General features: G+C 45.0%; 1 protein-coding gene and 3 non-coding genes across 7 annotated transcripts in view; 3 read left to right on the forward strand and 1 right to left on the reverse strand.

Annotated features, from left to right (window-relative positions):
- kcnq1.2 (potassium voltage-gated channel, KQT-like subfamily, member 1.2) overlaps nucleotides 1-21263 on the reverse strand; it is a 211859-nt gene that overhangs the window by 57202 nt on the left and 133394 nt on the right. The window contains exon 19 of one of the 4 annotated variants that reach the window (XM_061821698.1): nucleotides 3615-4603. The exons of 1 other annotated variant lie outside the window; for it this stretch is intronic. In XM_061821698.1, coding sequence (XP_061677682.1) covers nucleotides 4556-4603 — 48 coding nt within the window. In that variant the 3' untranslated portion in view covers nucleotides 3615-4555. Of the gene's footprint in view, nucleotides 1-3614; nucleotides 4604-11676; nucleotides 12033-21263 lie in introns of those variants that run through there. 2 more of the 4 variants (XM_061821695.1, XM_061821696.1) reach the window with 2 other exon arrangements.
- Nucleotides 3171-3243, forward strand: trnat-ugu (transfer RNA threonine (anticodon UGU)). The gene has a single exon. It is a non-coding gene; the product is annotated as a tRNA-Thr (tRNA).
- On the forward strand, nucleotides 6074-6146 carry trnak-uuu (transfer RNA lysine (anticodon UUU)). The gene has a single exon. It is a non-coding gene; the product is annotated as a tRNA-Lys (tRNA).
- On the forward strand, nucleotides 6738-6810 carry trnak-uuu (transfer RNA lysine (anticodon UUU)). The gene has a single exon. It is a non-coding gene; the product is annotated as a tRNA-Lys (tRNA).

Here is a 21263-nt window from a genome sequence, read left to right on the forward strand (position 1 = left end):
TCATTTTACCCGGCCCACGAAAGCAAATAGCGCGTTTACTTTTTGTTTGTTTGGAAAAGAAAAAAAAATCTGTAACAAAATTGCATTTTTATAACAAATGCTAAAAAGCCTTTGTTCTCCGTTTTAGTGCATCAAGTCGTCGTCGACGCTTGACGGTTGCCATGGAAACATACCCCAACGTCCACTAAATTGTGTGGGCCGCACGAACCAACGTTGGCGTATGTGATAAAAGTCACAGGCTCAAAATAGAAAGACGCCGAGGTATGTGGCACGCTCACGGGAATCCGAAACAAAAACAAAACAAAACGCGGTGGTGCGTCAACGCCCGCCGTGCGTCACGTTTACAGACGCGCCAGGAATGCGCCCGGCGTCCTATTGTGCTCGGTGACGAGATGGTTTGCGTGGCTTGCGAGCGATAGCGCCTGCCTTTAGAAGATAAAAGCGCCACTAACAACTCCACTGGCCCCCAGGTCACTAGTGCAGTCATTTAAAGGGACAGGACACTTTACCTTGTGGTTTTATAGCAATGGTTTTATTTGAGTTTTATTAGAAGCTTAATTATCCATTTGTAAAGCGGAAGCTGCATAAACAATATGTAATATATATCCTTCCATCTTGTTTTCTGAGTTGCTCATCCTCACAAGGGTCACGGGAGTGCTGGAGCCTATCCAAGGAGGCGGGGTACACCCTGAGCTGGTTGCTAGCCAATCCCAGGGAACATGCAGACAAACAGCCGCGCTCACAATCACACCTACGGGCAATTTGGAGTGTCCAATTAATGTTGCATGTTTTTGGGATGTGGGAGGAAACCGGAGCGCCCGGAGAAAACCCACGCAGACACGGGGACAACATGTAAACTCCACACAGGCGGGGCTAGGAATTGAACCCTGGTCCTCAGAACAGTGAGGCCAAAGCTGTAACCATTTGTTCCACTGTCCCGCCATGTAATAAGAAAGTACTCAGGTGCTAATTAATTAGCTCTGGTTTAGCACATTTCCTCACTGGCAGGAAACACGACGTAAACTTTACTACACAGCAAATTAACACAAGAAATGAAAACACACGCGGCGGCACTTAATTACAGCACGCTAAAGCTGCGCTCGCGTGATGCTTAAGAGGCGTGTTTGGCTGCCATCTGCCACGTTGTCATGCCAACCGAAAGGCTGCTGTGTGACAGACGTCAGACAGCCCAGCTGGTTCGCCCCCACCGCCGGGTGGGCGGGTCGCACGCACGGAGCATCTGCATTCCCACAGTAGTCCGAGTCAACAATCAGCGTGCACCCGCCCTCCCACCTTCGTGAAACTTTATCAGCCGGGGGGGGGGAGGGTGTGAGTAGGGGGCGGCGGGGTGGGTGGGGGGAAGCTGAAGCAGCAGATTTGGGCGGGGAGGCCTGGTGCCAATGTCAAGGTGGCGAGAGAGGCAAGCGGAGGAGCTTCCCCGACACACAATCCTTGTGTAACATTCGGAATGCACAAACACGTGTGAACACAAGTGCTTAGCTATCATGAAAAAAAAAAAAAAAAAAAGTCAACACTGCAAAACAAATACATTTAAAAAAAAAAAATTTTAAAAAAGGAATCAGTCATTTTTCATGTTTGACCTTAGAGCAGGGGTGTCAAACATAATGTCCACGGGCCGGAACCGGCCCGCAAGGAGGTTCCATCAGGCCCGCAGGATCATTTAAAAGTGAAATAAAATGCATAAAAGACACGGAATAGCAAGTTTCTTTCGGCTTCTCCCGTTAGGGGTCGCCACAGCGTGACATCTCAGATGAACGCTCATATTTGTTTGGCACAGTTTTAATATCGGAATAAATCTTTTTAATAGGATGCAAATCAGGGATTACAAGCGAGGGCGCACACTGTTTTGATCGGAGTAGAAGGCGACATTGTTTTGATCAGAGAAGAAGACGACGGCACGCACTTGTACGGGCCAAAAGACGCCAAGAAAAACAAGTCCAGACGAGCCTAACAGCCTTTAAAATGCCACCTTAGATACTGTTGGGGTTGAAAAAAAAATACAGCTCTGTGAAGATGAATCCTTAGTGTGGTGATTTCAAAAACGTGCAATTTAATGTTAGTCAGAAAAATCACGACAAAAAAAAGTATGGTGGAATTACATATTTACAGGACATGTGAATATTTTCTTCTTTACACATTTAAAAGCACTCTCCTTAGTTTGTAAGGTGCAGGCAGGGATTAAATTTAAATTTTATATGAACATGTGAAAATGGTTTAAAATATCCTTTATGAATCTAATTTAATCTTAAAGTGCATTACAATATTTTTCAATACCAATTACTTGTTAATATTTTGTGCTTCTTTACACCATGACAAAGTAAAGACACCATATTTTGGTTATGTATAGCAGAGTATGGTATAATTTTAACAGTCCGGCCCACTTGACAATTGTACCGATGCCGTATGCGGCCCACGATGTGAAACGAGTTTGATTCCCCTGCCTCAGGAGTCAACAAAGTGACTAATTTAATGTGTCCTAAAAGTTGAACCTGAATATTTTTGTTTCATGTCAACATGCTCAAATGTTAGCTCTTGCTAACCTAGCTTGACTTGACTTAAGCTAAACGGCGGCGAGTTTCAGCACTCCGAGACGTTCAGACACTCATACAGGTTCACTCTTAACGTTTTATGGCGCCTGTCGAGTTTATCTGAGAGAAAATATATACATATTATATATTATATGTATATTATATATCCATTGAAACAGCAGGTCCTCCCGTCCCCGCTGTACGTAGGCTACCTCCTAGCTGGCCTCCAGTCGTGCGTCGGGATTCGAGGGCTGAATAGGATGTCCGGTCAAGGACAGATAGATGTGTCACACTCACGTTTTAATAAACATTTATCTTTTAATAAACTTGGCATGCAAGTCTTTGGAATGTGCGAGGACAGAAAATCCACGCATGCACGAGGAGAACGTACAAATTCCACAAAGCAAGGCCAGAGATCACATTCGAACCCAGAAACCTGACGTGCCAGCCAGATACCCCCGAAAGCATTCCACTATTTTTTGCCCTGGTGGGAGTGACTCCCCGGTCCCCCGACTTTGACCTTCTGAGGTCACCTCTGACTACGCCCTTTGTACTCCAGTCTTGCCAAACGAGGCGTGGTAGCATTAATTTGTCTAAACCGTCAACCCATTTGCTAACTGAGGCCTCATAGCTCAGTGGTTAGAGCACTGGTCTTGTAAACCAGGGGTCGCGAGTTCAATTCTCGCTGGGGCCTGATTAGTTTTTCACTTCGTATTGAAAGGCAGGGACCCACATCTATGCCCGTGTTCTGTTTCTATGGATGGTATATAGCCTAAACCTGTAAGAAAAATATTTGAACACCCTGTTATAGTGCAAGTTCTCCCACTTACAAATCATGGAGGGGTCTGAAATTTTCAGCGTACGTGCATGTCCACTATGAGAGAGCTCATCTAAGAAGAATAATCCAGAAATCCCAATGTATGATTTTTTTGAATGATTTATTTGTGTGATACAGCTGCAAATGAGTATTTGAACACCCGAGAAAATCAATGTTAATATTTTGTACAGTAGCCTTTGTTTGCAATTACAGAGGTCAAACGTTTCCTGTAGTTGTTCACCAGTTTTGCACACACTGCAGGAGGGATTTTGGCCCACTCCTCCACACAGATCTTCTCTAGATCAGAAAGGTTTCAGGGCTGTCGCTGAGAAACACGGAGTTTCAGCTCCCTCTAAAGATTTTCTCTTGGGTTTAGGTCTGGAGACAGGCTAGGCCACCCCAGAACCTTGATATGCTTCTTCCGGAGCCACTCCTTGGTTTTCCTGGCTGTGTGCTTCGGGTCATTGTCATGTTGAAAGACCCAGGCCACGACCCATCTTCAGTGCTCTGACTGAGGGAAAGAGCTTGTTCCCCAAAATCTCACAATACATGGCCGCGGTCATCCTCTCCTTAATACACTGCAGTCGTCCAGTCCCATGTGCAGAAAAACACCCCCAAAGCATGATGCGACCACCCACATGCTTCACAGTAGGGACAGTGTTCTTGGGATGTTCTTTGGGGGTCCAAAGCATGATGCTACCACCCCCATGCTGAAAATGAAAATGAACATTTCAGACCACTCCATGATTTCTAAGTGGGAGAACTTGCAATAGAGCAGGGCGTTCAAATACTTATTTTCTTCACTGTAGGTAAGGTTTCTGTAATAAGGACGTGAAGGTGGTGGTGGTGGATTAAGCCAGGTGAGGGCCCACGGAAGGCTCAGGTGGAACATTCAAGTCGCGCCACTGCTGAATGTCATCTGCTGGCGAAATCCCTCCTGCGAGTTGATGTGACACAAAACAAAACGACAAAACGCTCCCTCGGCTCAGCGTCCGTGAGAAGATAAGACACAGCGGCGTATCTTATCTCAAGCCTTATCGAGCAGACTCCCGACTTCTCCTCTCCGGTCTTCTCAACAGGCCTCCCGGTGCGAACGAGGAGATAGGACTCAACAGTCAGCGTGCCCTCCTTCGTCTCTTCGGCCTCCTCCCGCGTCGCCAAAGCTGAGGCTGTTTATCTGCCGGGCTTATCAGGCCGACTGGAGCGCAGACACGGTCGGCCTCCCACTTCCTCGGCGCTGAGTCATGGACGGGACGTGTCAAGATCACCCTGGCTGTCTCGTGGCTTATCTGTCCCCCTCTCATAACAACGACACCAAGGGTGTACATACTTTTTTTTTTCCCCCAGAAAAATCGAAAGATGCGAAGGGGTCTGAAATTCTTCGGGTTAGTGCATTCAACATGCTAAAAGAAATCCATCAAGGAATTTTATGTTGCTTGTATAGTATAATTAAAGTGGTACCTCGGTTTTCGAATGTCTGTTTTCGTACAAATCGCTTTTCGAATTAATTTTTTGCTTTGGTTTTCGAATGAAAATCGGTATTTGAACGCCCCGACCACCTGACCAATGACGATTTGTTATTGTGCTTTCGAACGCACCTCCGAAAAAAAAACGGAAACGACTGCGATTGCGATGCGCGACGCAACCAGTTGACCCGCACATTCCTCTTCACGTTAGTGACTTTTTTTCTACCGATTGAGCAATATTAACCCCCGATCATGTCTCCAAAGAAGGCAAGTGGAACTGTTAGTGCTGAAAAAAGGAAAGTGGTGCGTAAAACTGTCGACTTCAAGAAGGATTTGACAGCCGAATACGAATCTGGTGTGCGTGTTTCTGAGCTATCGAAGAAGTACGGCACGGCGAAATCGACGATCAGTACCGTTCTGAAACACGAGGATGGCCTCAAAATGAGAAGTGTTGCTAAAGGATCCATAATTTTGTCGAACTCCATCAGCCTAACAAAGCAGAATGTTGCAGAGCACTGCAAAATTTTAATGATTGTTATTACCCACTTCAGGAAGGTGCTCAAAAGACGGCAGAAACATTCGATTCTTTCTTTGTTAAAAAGGGGCGAGTCACCCCCGCCGAAGACATTTGAAACAGTTGTTTTGCATTGCTTTTTTCTTTTGTTCCATTAACCCTATCTCTAGTTGGAAGTTCATTTTTTTGTACATGTTACGTAGTTTCTGTGCAAATAATAAACAATTTGTGTGTTTTCCCACCCTCATTATTGCGTGTTTAAAGTTATTCTGCACTTTTGTTAAAAAAAAAAGGTTTACAAGGCTGGGGGCCGAGTCGTTACAGATACGGCAATGCACTTACAGCCTAGCATACATTTTAAGGAAACAGATATATTCTGAAATGGTTTAATTATATAAAGTATTTAAACTATACATGCATTTCTACTATGCAGTTTATTATCAGGAGAAGCTAAAACAATGCTTTAAAAAACAATTTCTTAGGCTTGGAACGCATTATTTAATTTTCCATTTATTGTAATGAGAAAACACGCTTCGGTTTTTGAACATTTCAGTTTTCAACCAGCCTTCTGGAATGGATTTTGTTTGAGAACCGAGGCACCAATGTATTTTGAAAACTACTACGTGACAGCTTTCTGTTTAGGATTTTTCTGGATTTTGCCCATGGCCCTGAACCCCACAAGAGTTGATCCGCCTAGCACTGAGAAAATATTCACCCAAAAACCAGAGCCTGGATAGCTCAGTCGGTAGAGCATCAGACTTTTAATCTGAGGGTCCAGGGTTCAAGTCCCTGTTCAGGCGAACTTTATTTATAAGACACTGTGGCACTAATAAATATGATCTTACTTTGGAAAGAGAAATGTTGTCCTTATTTTAGTTATACATACTTTACAATTAGTACTAGTGGTAGTTGTCAGGAGTGTCACAACCCCAAGCCTCCCCCAACGAAAAACAGATATTTTTCTGTAATGATTTAATTATATAAAGTAGTTAAACTATACATGTATTTCTACTATGCAATTTATTATCAGGAAAAGCAAAAAAAAAAAAAATGCTTACAAAAAAAAACTTCTTTAGGCTTGGAACGCATTATTTAATTTTCCATTCATTGTAATGGGAAAATGCACTTTGGTTTTCGAACGTTTCGGTTTTCAACCGGCCTTCTGGAACGGATTGTGTTTGAGAACTGAGGCACCACTGTATTTTGAAAACTACTATTGATTTTTCTGGATTTTGCCCACGGCCCTGAACCCCACAAGAGTAGATCCGCCTTGCACTGACCGTATATAAAAATTCAGAACCTAGACAAGTGTCACTTATAGTAAAATGACGATTTTTTGATTATTAGTGGTCCATGATGGCAGACGGAACGGGATTAACTATGAAATCAGAGCCTGGATAGCTCAGTCGGTAGAGCATCAGACTTTTAATCTGAGGGTCCAGGGTTCAAGTCCCTGTTCAGGCGAATTTTATTTATAAGACACTGTGGCACTAATAAATATGATCTTACTTTGGAAAGAGAAATGTTGTCCTTATTTTAGTTATAACTATTATTACTACTAGTATTAATAATTAATTAGTACTAGTAGTAGTTGTCAGGAGTGTCACAACCCCAAGCCCCCCCAACATACACACGTATACACACACACACACACACACACACACACACACACACACACACACACGTACACACTCTTCGACAGCTACACTTTTAATGCAGTTAACCAATGTTTTAAAATAGCGCCAGGGGCCGCGAACAAATCTGCTAAATTGTTTTTAGTACATGCCATCAACCGCTTAAAAAATGTTGAATAACGGCAGGCGCACCAGTCACCTTGATACCAGAAATAGCTCGCCAGTAATGGAGACAAAGTCATTTTCTAGGAATGATGTAAAAGCGGTCACTTTAAAAATGTGTGTCATTTCCAAGGAATGTTGTAGAACACTTAAAGTGAACACTCTCAGCGATTTGAACAAAAGACTTACATATCATTTAAGTGCATTCTTTAAATTCACCTCTGTCGACAGACGCGTACTTTGATACAATTCGCTTATTTCAGGCCATCAAACCATCGAAAGGATTTTTGCAAAAATAATATCGTAAAGCAAACTCCAACCCTCCATCGGTCTCTCTTCCAGATTGTCAGCAAGCAGCCCGGATGACGCCTGTACCCCGAGTGAACTTCTAAATTAATTGCTGTATACGCAATTGCAATCTTCTTCTTCTTCCTCTTTTCCTTTTGGCTTGTCCCGTTATGGGTCACCACAGCGTGTCATATTTTTCCATCTCAGCCTATCTCGTGCATCCTCCACTCGAACACCCACTGTCCTCATGTCCCCCCTCACAACATCCATCAACATTTTCTTTGGTCTTCCTCTCGCTCTTTTTGCCTGGCAGCTCCATCCTCAGCACCCTTCCACCAATATACTCACTCTCCCGCCTCTGGACATGTCCAAACCATCGAAGTCTGCTCTCTCGAATCTTGTCTCCAAAACATCCAACTTTCCCTCTAATGAGCTCATTCCTAATCCCATCCAACCTGTTACCTCCAAGCGAGAACCCCCAATGCCACCGTCTCATCATGACCAACAATAAAATCGAATAACCCAAGTACCTGTACATAGATGTTTTATCTCGCAGTTTGGATGTTCAACAATACTTCCTTATGACTGTCCACTGGATATAAAGCAACCAAGGGTGGACGACTTCAAATACTTGAGGTCAACAATACGGAGCAATGGAGAGCGTGGTCAGGAAGAGAAGAACCGGGTCCAAGCGGAGTGGAACAGTTGGCGGAAGGTGTCTGGTGTTCTATGTGACAGAAGAGTCTTCGCTAGGATGAAGGGCAAAGTTTATAAAACAATGATGATGTCCGAATTAGAGACGGTGGCTCTGAAGAAACAACAGGACTCTGGACATGTCCAAACCATTGAAGTCTGCTCTCTCGAAACTTGTCTCCAAAACATCCAACTTTGGCTGTCCCTCTAGTGAGCTCATTTCTAATCCTATCCAATCTGTGAGAACCTCAACATCTTCATTTCTGCCACCTCCAGTTCTGCTTCCTGTTGTCTCTTCAGCGCCACCGTCTCTAATCCATCCATCATGGCCGGCCTCACCCCTGTTTTATAGACTTTGCCCTTCTTCCTAGCGGAGACTCTTCTGTCACATAAAACACCAGACACCTTCCGCCAACTGTTCCAACCCCGCTTGGACCCGTTTTTCACTTCCTTACCAATGCGTGTCATTTTAAATTGCTCTACACAGGGCCGACCGCCGAGCACAGATAAAACCAGACCAACCAACCATAACCAGAAAGTGGAGTTGGACCCAAATGCCCATTAGTTCAGGAAATATTTTTATTCAGTCCAGGCGGGCAGTCCACGAGAAAAAACAGCAGTGATAATGACGTTAGGCTTACGGGGTAGGTCAGGAAACAGGTGGGGGTCGCTACGCCAGGAGTCGAGATCAGAGTCGAGGAAGTGCAGGAGCGACGCATCAATGGCAACGATCTGGCAAAGCCACACCGTCCGCTGGGTCCTACAAGTACTGCAGTTATTTGCTGGGGATGAGGCGCTGATGTGTGCCTCCTAATGACTGAAAGTGTGTCGGGGGACCTGCACAGCCGGGGCTAGGACCGGCAGTATCATGACAAACAACATCCCTTTGCACTACCGTTTTGAAAAAAGAAAGTGGAAAAAAATGAGCCACTTATCAAAGTGAAAGAAAAATAACAAAAACATGCTGTGTCATTCTGACAAGCGTTTACAAGAAACGGCAACACTGAAGCGAATGGGAGGCGGCAGGAGTAAATAAGGCAGCTCAAGTTCAAACACACACCCACAGACCCTCATTCACTGAATCTTGAACTGGACCAACATCTGATCCCAGAGTGGCAAAGTCAGCTTTTCACACAGTCGTAAATACGCCTGCGTTCGTTACTTTACTCACGAATGACGTGAGCCGGATGCTCCCGTGTGGCTGCTGTCGCGGAATCGGCCCTGTGATGTGCTTAGCTCTGCGGCGTTAGCGACGTCGCGGGAGCCCGTTAAACACGCACCTCGCTTTCTTGACTGCGTTGTAACCCCCCTAAAAAAAGCGCTCGCACCTCTCAGCTCATAATAAAACGGCGCGCGGGGGGAGTACATCCGTGGTCGAGTGTGACCGAGATGATAAAACATTCCTGCGGGGTAGAAAAAAAAAATTCGACTTACGGATTGAATTTGTTCTGTGGGCAGGCTTGGGACTTGATCCGGACCCCCGCTGTGTGTGGGGAATAGGGACTGGGTCAACTATGGCTGGGGCAAAAAAAAAAAAAAAAAAATCTATGAATATTTTCTTCACCACTTATCCTCACGAGGGTCGCGGGGAGCGCTGGAGCCTATTCCAGCTGTCAATGGGCAGGAGGTGGGGGTACACCCTGAACTGGTCGCCAGCCAATCGCAGGGCGCAAGGAGACAAACAACTGCACCCACAATCACACCGAGGGGCAATTTAGAGTGTCCAATTAATGTTCCATCTTTTTGGAACCTGGGAGGAAACTGGGGTGCCCGGAGAAAACCCACGCAGAGACGGGGAGAGCATGCCAACTCCACACAGGCGGGTCTGGGATCGAACGCAGGACCTCAGAACTGTGAGGCCAATGCTTTGCCATCCCAAAAACATGCAACATTAATTGGACACTCTAAATTGCCCCTAGGTGTGATTGTGAGTGCGGCTGTTTGTCTCCATGCGCCCTGCGATTGGCTGGCGACCAGTTCAGGGTGTACCCCGCTTCCTGCCCGTTGACAGCTAAGATAGGCTCCAGCACTCTCCATGACCCTCGCGAGGATAAGCGGCAAAGAAAATGGATGGATGGAATTAATCTGGATTTCAACCCGTTAATAACTCTGCTATTGCCCTGTATAAAAGTGACAGACAAACATAGATAGATAGATAGATAGATAGATAGATAGATAGATAGATAGATAGATAGATAGATAGATAGATAGATAGATAGATAGATAGATAGATAGATAGATAGATAGATAGATAGATAGATAGATAGATAGATAGAACATAGAATGTACACAAAAGTCCATCAGCAACTGCGGCTGTACCTGGAATCGCTTCGTTTACCCGGTCTGAAGCTTGCTCAGAACTCAAAAGTTTGGTCGGTAAACTCGACCCTACGGCCGCTCGCACCACCGAAAACTCGCAAGTGGGGGCAGCGCTTGTAAATCAAGGCGCCGCTTTCTAACCCGGGGCTGTGCAAAGTTTGCCCAATGGAATTGGAGCGTGGATATTTACAGCCAAGGAGAAAGCCCTTAAGTGGCTGCTATAAGATGCAGAGAGATGCTGGACGTGTACGACATGATTTCGATGATAGGAAACTTCAGACCTATAATCCTCCATTCAAATGAGAATGCACAGTCCCTGACAACAAGAGCGCAAAGGCAGCAGGGGCAAAAGAAAAGAAAAGAAAAAAAAAAACAAGGGAGGGGGTCAGTGACAAAAGCCAAAAAGCAGGCAAACGAGTTAGACTATAAGATGGAGAACGAAAGAGCGCCCAGACACGCAGACTATCCGTCTCTGGCTTGTGGGAATGCGGTGAAGACACAGTAGTGGGCAAGGGCCCGGGCTCTGAAATTAGAGGGTGGCGCTAAGAGAAGTCAGCCAGAGCCAGAGCCAGAGGCCGTCTGGGAGCTGCCAGGAGCTGCGTCCCCCGGCGCTGTGATTTACTGCAAGGCCGCGCTCCAAACTGCACGCTATCTAATGCGCCGCGGCCCGCCGCCCTCATCGCGTGCGATCCGCCCCGCGGTGCTGCGCGGACTGCGTGGAGCTCCCTGACGTGACGAAGACCAGGTCTGCTCCGCGGAGTCGGAACATCTGATCCAGATGAGAGGTTGCCGCAAAAACACAACAAGGAGAACACGTTTTGGAAAGTGCGCAAAAATGTGAATATCAGGGAGCGCCAGGTACACGGGGAGCTTCAACTCTAATTCATAAAGCACACTAAAATCTATCTGTTAGTGTAGGTAAACATTCTAAGAAATTGTAATTTTTTTTTAATATATTGTCATTGAAAAAAACATTTGACTAGCCTTATTTCTTTGTTTGGATAAATATAACCATAATGACAAAAATAGCTCAAAAGAGTTTAATTAACGCGCAGCTATCTCGCCATGGATTTCATCACTGGCCATAAAGTTAAGCTCAATCACGTCAAACAGGACAAAATATTATGCAATCAGCAGCATTTTCGACACGTTCATAGCATTCTTCAGGACTTAAAATACTTGAAGTGGTACCAGGCTTTAAAATGAATGATAAGAATGAACAAAATTTCTCAAGATCCCTGGTTGAACCCCAGCAGTGAAACCAACTCAACTTGCTATTCGGAAGCTTCTGAAAAATGCGAACACTGCTTCACTCTATTACGTTTTATGGAATTCTGATTTATTGAGATGTATCTGTGGTACTGCGTGCGCGAGTCTGGCGTGGCGGAGAAATATGTTAGAATAGTAGAGCACATGTATGAGGGCAGCAGAACAGCGGTGAGATGTGCCGTTGGTGTGCCAGAAGAATTTAAGGTGGAGGTGGGACTGCATCAGGGATCCGCGCTGAGTCCCTTCCCGTTGGCGGGAGGAATGGATAGGCTGACCGATGAGGTTAGACTGGAATCCACTTAGATGGAAAAAGATGACATGCTGTGGCGATCCATCACGGGACAAGCCGAAAGGAAAAGAAGAAAAAGACCTGTAAATTATTTCACTATATATATATATATATATATATATATATACATACATATATATATATATACATATATATATATATACAATATATATTATATTTTTTTTATTATTTATATCTTTATATTAAATAAATGTTTTATATTTTCACAGTCAACATTTATGATGCCCACCCTAATAAAAAGTAATGCAAAAATCAAAGGAACAATTTGCATTTGGGATTTTTGCGAAAGATTAAATCACATTTTAATATCGCCTCTGAAGGTACTAAGAAACATTTGATTGCTGAACGATCTCGCTCACTTCGACATTCGTTCAGAGGCTGCGGATTTTATGCAAGGCCGCCTTGGCTCTCCCCCCGTCGAGGCGCTTGCGAGCCAGCGAGTGAGAGGTCCAGAGGGTGCAGCCCCGTCGAGGACAATGACCTCCGTTGTCCGCGTGGAAGTGGGACTGCGGCAAAAAAAAAAAAAAAAAAAAAACCGCTCTCGTTGCCAAACTCGGGTAAAGCAGGGGAACAAAAGCGAAAAAAAAAAAAAGCGCAGCGGGCGGGACAAAACTCAGGAAAACAGAAGATTTCAAATCCGGGAAAACAGGAGGAAGTGCAAGGTGGCTGCGTTGCGGAGCGCTGCAAGGCCAAGTCTAGACATGCCGGGAAAGGTTCTGTATGTGCTTGTCTGCAGCGCAGGTCAGCGAGAGTACCGGGTTTCCTTTGCCAAGTTTCCTCTCTTTGTTTAGAGCGGCCTGGTAAGTCTGGCTCCCCGCCGCGCATGCTATGGCCAAACACGCGCATATATCAAAACACATCACAACAACGGGCAGGATGCGCTCATGGCAAAAGAAGTGCTGGGAACTGGAGAAAAATGTGTGTGTGTGTTGGGAGAAAGAAAACAAAATTCAGAGCTTAAATAACGAAAAGCGGGATGGCGACAGATTGGCAAGTGGCCACGGAGTCTTTGATCTGAAACAATGGGGGGGGGGGGGGGGGGCTTCGCTGCAATGATGCAGAGAAAGTGTCGAAGCAACGCATGCGTGTGACGCGACATACTTTAAAGCGCGTTGTATTGTTTGATCAAAGAGCGGCACTTTTGTTTTGTCCACGTAAAGAGAAATACAGGCTAAAATCCAATTTCCACTGCCTTCCACCCTCTTCAGGATGAGCTGCGCCCAAAAGGCAGACTACACCGTGGACTGGTCAAAAGTCACATAAGCCCAAATGCGCATTGGCTCAAACAACAACACAGGGAGTCCTCGGATTAGGACGGTCTCGACCTAAGACGTTTCGACTTTACAACACCCGTCCGCCATTTTGTCAGGCTACCACTTGTCCGTGTTTGTGCGCCGGGAGAATCTTTTTTTTCGCCCTCCTTTTTCGACATTATCGCCACAAAGAAGAAAGCGGTGTCTTATAGCAACGCTTCTGCCGCCAAAAGAAAATCCATGACCATGGAAACGAAGCTCAAGATCATAAAAAGATTGGAGAAAGGAGAGACGCCAACACCACCGCGGCTTCAGTCGGTCGACCGTGGTGACAATTATTAAAGACAAAGCCTGAATTTTAGCGCACGTGAAGGGTTCCGTTCCTATGTCGGATCCAATGATCGCAAAACAAGGTTCTTGGATACTTACCGAGATGGAGAGGATTGAGGACCAGGTTCCTTCTCCTTCTCCATCCACCTTTCAGCATCAATGCTAAGTACACCATCTTGTTTATTTCAATGTATTTTGACGTAAATTATGACTTTTATGGTGGAATCCAACTTAAGTCGTTACTCTCGGGACGGATCTCAGTCGTACATCGAGGACTCCCAGTATTTCAAATTAGGCGACATGGTGGGTCAGCTGGTAAAGCGTTGGCCTCACAGTTCTGAGGACCCGGGTTCCATCCCGGCCCCGCCTGTGTGGAGTTTGCATGTTCTCCCCGTGCCTGCGTATGGTTTTCTCCGTGCACACCGGTTTCCTCCCACATCCCAAAAACATGCGACATTCATTGGACACTCCAAATTGCCCGTAGGTGTGCGGCTGTTTGTCTCAATGTGCCCTGCGATTGGCTGGCAACCAGTTCAGCGTGTACCCCGCCTCCTGCCCGTTGACAGCCAAGATAGGCTCCAGCGCTCCCCGCTACCTTCATGAGGATAAGCGGCTAAGAAAATGGATGGATGGATCTATTTTCTACAGATCGCTACGATACAATACGAACGCGCGTAAAATGCACAGTTCCCAGTCTTGGTAGAGTCGGGCAGATGAACGAGGAAGGACCTTTGGATCAAGCTATCCGTTTACATGTTTAGCTTTTGTACATTTAAGTGTGTTCAAGAGCCACTTAGTAGTCAAATATAAATATGTATATGAGCTGGTGTGTGTTTACTACGACCTTGAAACCAAGGCCTGGCACACAGCTTAGAGGAGGAGGATTTAAACAGGCATTCACACACACCGTGCACCCCCCCCACCCCCCAACCAAGCCCTGATTACAGAGCTGAGGGGCCCTAAATGCCTTACAGATGGACTCCTAACAAACGCCCGCTCCTGAAGTATTCCCAGTATTTGACTTCGCTGTAATTTACAGCATACTTACCTCATTGAGAACACTATTAAGGTCATGCCGCGCATTCTTCGGCCCCGCCGCTTCATACATACGATGCGACCGTCATAACGCGTGCAGTACACCGTGCGCCCCCGAATACGCCATCAGTGGTTTTTATCCGCAGAGTGGCTGCGATTTATTTGCTTCGGTAGCGCAGGCGGAGGCACGCAGACAACACGGACAGTGCCGATTTCCACTCTAATCGGTTGCGGTGCGACCCTTTGGATCAAGTTTAATGAATGTCATGTCACGTTCCAAGCCGCTTATTCTCACAAGGGTTGCGAGGAAACCCGGAGCCAATACCAGCTAGCTTCCGGCGAAAGGCGGACTGCGCCCTGAACTGGTCGCCACTCGGTCGCAGGGCAGGTATCGACACCGTCACTGAGCGGGAATCGATCCCACGCTGCCCGCACCATCGGTGGCAGTTTAATTAATTAATGGATGAATTTAATGAATGGCTGATTGAAAATAAAAGTATAAAGCAATGTAAATAAAAAATAATTAAAAATTTTCGGCTTCATGTGGGTGTAAGATTTCAGGAGATGATTGTTGTTGTTTTAAGTGCAATCCTTCCTTCCGCGTGTGTGTGCGTGTGCAAACAAACAAGTGTGGTGTAAAGTGCTGTCACGCAAATTTGGGAGGAAAAATGTACGAAAACAAAATTAATGAATTATAATGTTTATAATTCCCTACATTAATACAGTAGTTTAATCCAGTAATATAACAAAATGTTGAATCCAAACAGACTTTTCAAATGTATTATACAATAATACCCTCAATAATGATGATAATAATGGTTTACAGATAGATTAAAAAAAAAATACTCCGGAAGTGTACATGTACTCGGAAGCTTTGAAGAACAAGATTTTTGTTGTCGACTGTAATGGGATGAAAGTCAAGTCAAAGTCAGTCAATTGTCATTTTTTTCTTTTTTGCGTAGTACGATAATCCTCAAATACTGCAAATTCCATACTCTCAACAGTAAATAATGTACATTCTACTTCTTCAGTTCTCCATGAAAGCAAACTAGACTTTAATCACGACCAACTTTTCCCAGTTAAGATGGATATTTGACTCCTTAAGCCCGTCGAGACAAACAGCCGCACTCACAATCACACCTAGGGGCAATTTAGAGTGTCCAATTAATGTTGCATGTTTTTGGGATGTGGGAGGAAACCGGAGTGCCCGGAGAAAACCCACACAGGACGATGGAACATGCAAAGTCCACACAGGGAGGGCTGGGATTGAACGTGGGTCCTCTGAACTGTGAGGCCACCATGCCGCCTAATTTGAAATAGTGTCCTCCTTTTCTTAAATCAACGGATGAAAATGCTAAAACGTTTTTTCACCAATTCATTGATTAATAAAAGAAAAACTAAAACAACAGCAGATTTCTCTTCAACTCTCTACCAGTTACATTTTTCATTCAAACTAAATAATCATTCTTCATCAGCGAAGGAAAACTCGAGATTTTAGTCAATACACGATTTAAAATGCCTGGTAGATGAGATGTAAGTTCACCTCACGCCATGTTTCTAACCGTTATTCATCCATCGAAGAGTTTCTTAGAGTTTGAAGTAGCTTGCCCTTTGTGGGGGCTGCTGCAGATATTTACAGTCACCGACGTGTCCACCTCATCACCATGCGAAAACATCTCGTTTCCAATAAAAGTGAGCGACGGAGCGCTAGCGTCGGCCTTCGGTTTTCCGAAAGGCCAAGTCGAAGCCCGGAGACGCGGGCCACTGTTTGAGTCGGTTGCCGGGGCCTTTTTTTTTTTTTTTTTTTCCCACCGAGTGCCCGTGACAGAAAGATAACACACCAGTCGCGGAGCGCCGTCCGTCTTCGTTTCCAAGCCCCTACTGGAGAATTCAATCCGGAGAGCGCCGGGTCGGACACAACGCCGATTAATCAACTCCACTCATCTGTCTTTGTACGGGTCCGATAAATCCTTGCCTATCCCCTGCGCCGGACTTACAATGGCGAAGGAGCCGCCTTCTGCCCATGAAAAATAAATTCATCTCCAGGATGACATCCTCGCATAAAGCCAGAGCAGTTAGCGCCTGGCATTTTAACAGAAGCGGGAATTTGTCAAAGTTCCGTTCGTAATTACAAGTACATATAAAGTACAACTGAGTGGTGAATTTCAAAATATTATACAAATGTTTTCTCAAATGTTCCTAAATAGGTGATGCAAAAACATTTAAATTATGTTTTGATGGGTGAAAAATGTAGACTGTTCTATGTATCAATTATTTAGGAAAAAAATACAGAAACATGTCATTTACATAATCATTTGGAAGGCAGTGTAGTCAGAAAAATATTGAACTCTGGCCTTAAGGCCACTTTATACTCCTGCAGTCGCGCGTTCAATAACGCCCGGATTGTATCACGCGACCTGCGCACTGCCCCACGCAGCACCTCTGCGTAGCTTGCCCACACACGTCCAAAACATTTGCTCCGTGGAGCTCATCTCTCGTGATTGGTCCGTTTTAGTCACATGCTGTTATGACGTACTCACTGTTCCGCTCTGCTTCACGTGTATGGAAGTAAATTAGTGCCACCAGGATTTGAATTTGAAATGTAAGGTGATCACATTTTCAATAGTAAATTTCACCGTTTGTGCCACCAGGCGGGGTTACTTCAGGTCAGAACCAAACAGCCAGCCAATCCAGTTACACGTTCTTAATATGTGACGTCACATGACTAAGAAAGCGTAACTGCGATTTGTACAAGCAGATGGTCTTCCACCGACGCCATTGTTGTTGCATTGTTCCTTGTTACGGAAGGGAAAGTAAAAGCAGCTACCGGAAATGACCAAAAAGTAGCTAACTGAGAAAACCTAGTCAATGCAAGTCACCGCAGCATTCTGACTTGGAGAAGAACTGCAGTACATTTTCAAAACTGCATGTGTGGGTTGCCCTTAAGTATAAAGAACTACGCGCAGGTTAGCTGCAGTGACGTCAGTGCATTTGCCGCACACGCGGGTATTTAGCCTTGCCTGATTTCTGCTTTTTATGTGGCCATCAGTTTCTTCCTTGACAATTGCGCCATGTTTTTGTGGTTCAATTAAAAAATATTATATATATCCATCCATTTTCTTTGCCGCTTATCCTCACGAGGGTCACAGAGATATACAGTATATATTTAGAAATGTTACAAAATATATACGTCATTATCCAAGCCACTTATCATCACAAGGGTCGCGGGAAAACCAGAGCCTATCTCAGCTAGCTTCGAGCGAAAGGCGGACTACACCCTGAACTTGTCACCAGTCAGTAGCAGGGCAGGTATTGACACAATCACTGAGCGGGAATCGATCCCACGCTGCCTGCGCCAAAGTCAGGCGTGTGTACCACGACACCATCAGTGACTATATATATATATATATATATATATATATATATATATATCAATTCCTGCTCAGTGGTGGTGTCGATATCTGCCCTGCGACTGACTGGCGACCAGTTCAGGGTGTAGTCCACCTTTCGCCCGAAGCTAGATGGGACAGGCCTCCAACTCTCCCGTGACCCTTGTGAGGATAATCGGCTTGGATAATAGGCGGATGGTTGTGTATATATATCACAGCTCGTTGTAAGCTGAGCGGTTTTTCTGTTGCGGCGCAAAGGTCATTGTGCGGTACTTAATCGCCCATTAGAATTGTGATGGTCTAATTCAGTTGAATTTGGCAGCGGCCATGGATTTCTTGCTTCTCCGGTTTTTGGCATCATTAATTGACCCTCGTGAAGTCCCTCCATGTTCCTGCCGTCCCATTTCTCTCTCCTTATGAGACCCCATGACACCTTCTAACCAACCAACCGAAATGAAGTCTGAAGTCTGTCTCGATTTACACATTTTTTTTCGTGTGTGTCATCCTCTGGGTCCATTTTGACAAAAATGAATCATAGAAAGCAGAGAGATCACATAACTAAATATTTGTACCGTATTCTCCGCACTATAAGGCGCACCTTCAATGACTGGCCCGTTTCAAAACCTTTTTCCATATACAAGGCGCACCGCATTATAAGGCGCATAAAATAGACGCTACAGTAGAGGCCGTGGTTACGTTATGAATCCATTGGATGGGGTGCCCTAAAGGCTCATTATTGATCCATATAAAAGGCGCACCCGAGTATATGGCGCACCCGAGTAAAAGGCGCACTGTTAGCTTTTGAGAAAATTAGCTTTAAGGTGCGCCTTATAGTGAGGAAAATACAGTATTCTGTTCATTCGCAACACTGGAATCTGTAGGAATAAAAATATGTCTGAAAAGCAGCAGGGCGAAGGGTGGTGAAGCCATGGGAACATACGTACGCACGCACACATGCACACACACATTGCGGTATAGCTGGTGAATGATTCCACGGGGCTGTTGGGAAAGATCCTACTTAAGAGTGAGTCAACTGTGACACCAGCGTTTGCTCCACGTGTCATTAAGTCGACGTTTACGAGAAGGAGGCGGGAGGTGACGCCGCCTCGAGAAGGTCGTAAAAATGACCGCAACCTTGCCGGAGGTCAGCTGCGGCTCCAGTTCGCTCGAATCCTCGCGTGCGCCGTAAACCTTTATGTACGGTGAAATGTCTTTCCAGAATGATTCGGTTGCAGGAGCAAATCCGTGAAGCGTGACAAGCAAGGGTTCCTTCCCCCATTTTGTCGCGGGGGTGGGCGCTTAGCGGCCTCCCGTATCCCAAGAGTCCTCGCACGCTACTGGTCAGTGCCTGGAAAAATGCACCCCGACCCCTGTCATTTGTTTTGTTTTGTCTTTTATTGTTGTTGGTTTGTTATGTAATTGCCCATTGTCTTATATTGTTCTGTACTTATCGTGTAGTGGGCACACAAAAAAAAAAAGGGTACTGGCTAATTGTAGCACATCCTGCATGCACAATGGGCAGGTGTCCCACTGCCCGTCTACGCAAATCCTCTCCCAGCAAACTGGAGCGGGACCAGGGAATGAGCCGAGGGTCATCCGGTTCATCCACCTGCTGCATGGGGCCCGAAAGGAAGACACCCCCACCCCCCGTCCCCGCTCCCCCTTCCCCCTTCGGTTCCTCCATCGAACAGGTGTGCCATCCCGATCGAGACAAAATGCTCGGCACGGTGCCTCATGGAGAGCAAGGCCGCGTTTAAACGGTCTTTCGGATGGTTAGAAGTGTTGGCCAAATTACCGGATTTTCCGCAATATAAGGCGCACCGAACAGCCTTTAATTTTCTGACAGCGCGCCTTATAATCAGGTGCGCCTTATATATGGATCAATATTGAGCCTTTAGCGCAGCGCATCTAATGGCTGCATAACGTAACGCCAGTCTCAACTTTAGCGTATATTCCATGCGCCTTATAATCCAGTGCGCCTTATATACGAAAAAGTTTTAAAATAGGTCAGTCATTGAAGGCGCGCCTTATAATGCAGTGTGCCTTATATATGAAAAAAAAGTTTTAAAATAGGTGACCCATTGAAGGTGCGCCTTATAATCCGGTGCGCCTTATGGTGGGGGAAAAAACCGCTAATTTCCAAAAAGTGAAATATGACGAGTTTCTCCCATTTAAAAGGAATTGGGTTTGTATTTATTAGAACTCTCTCTCGAGCATGACATTCAGTTGTAATAGATTGAAGTCACATAAATGATTTCAATATGTCCACTTTCTCTTAAATAATCAAATCGTAGCCACCGAGAGCTCATCCCGCTCATAGCCAAATTTCTTTCAAGTAATAGTTCGGTACTCTGAAAATTTTGAAAAAGCAACTAAAATGCCAGGTTCCAATCATAAATCGGTGCTGCATTTTGCAGACATGTGATTTGACTGAATGAAAAAAGACTGAAAAATAGCCGGTGGTGTGGGGGATCCCCGATTTTAACGTGGAAGTTTTATAAATTGCATTATGAATGAAATATATCGAGTACATCTATAAATAAATGCTATTCTGTTTTCAAAATGTACACAATATTCATTATTATTCATTATTTAGGTGCATACCTTTACCCCCAAAAATGACAAACTCAAATAAAAATTCAAATACGTAAACTACTAACTTGAATTCAGATTTGCATCACGGCATGCCAGCGCGCTTTCATAGCGTGTATATCGTATCCACTCAAAAGCATTTTAATTTCTTGTTTTTGTAAATGATTGAAATGTGTGAATTTGACAAGAATTATTTACGTCACGCGTAAATAATACAGACATTTTTACATGTAATTGCTTCTGAACTCTCATCGTCTGCAACTGGGGTTTGTTTATTGGCCTTGCTTGGTTTGACATCTTAATGTAGAATCTATGGAAAAGTTTCTTTTCGCTGGTTTCAGTTGTTTGACGTGTTTTTATCGTTTCGCGTGAACATCCGATGCCTTGAAACCTCTTGATCCTTAGTCAATAGTATCCTGACCCCACGTGCACAAATCGATTTTGCGAAAGAAGACACTTAACAGAGTGGTAACTTCCTTCTTTCCAACGGAATCGACGAATTCTCGTTCCATCCAATCACGTCAGAACTCATTTTTGACACATCTATCAATTTCTCTCACTCGAGAGGCGTCTTTCCTCTTGAGCACCGCCATCCTGTTGACTTGAAAATGGCCCCCTGGACCGCCTCGTACACAACAAGCAT

Source organism: Syngnathoides biaculeatus, chromosome 6 (genome assembly GCF_019802595.1).
Source record: "Syngnathoides biaculeatus isolate LvHL_M chromosome 6, ASM1980259v1, whole genome shotgun sequence".
NCBI classification, from domain to species: Eukaryota; Metazoa; Chordata; class Actinopteri; order Syngnathiformes; family Syngnathidae; genus Syngnathoides; species Syngnathoides biaculeatus.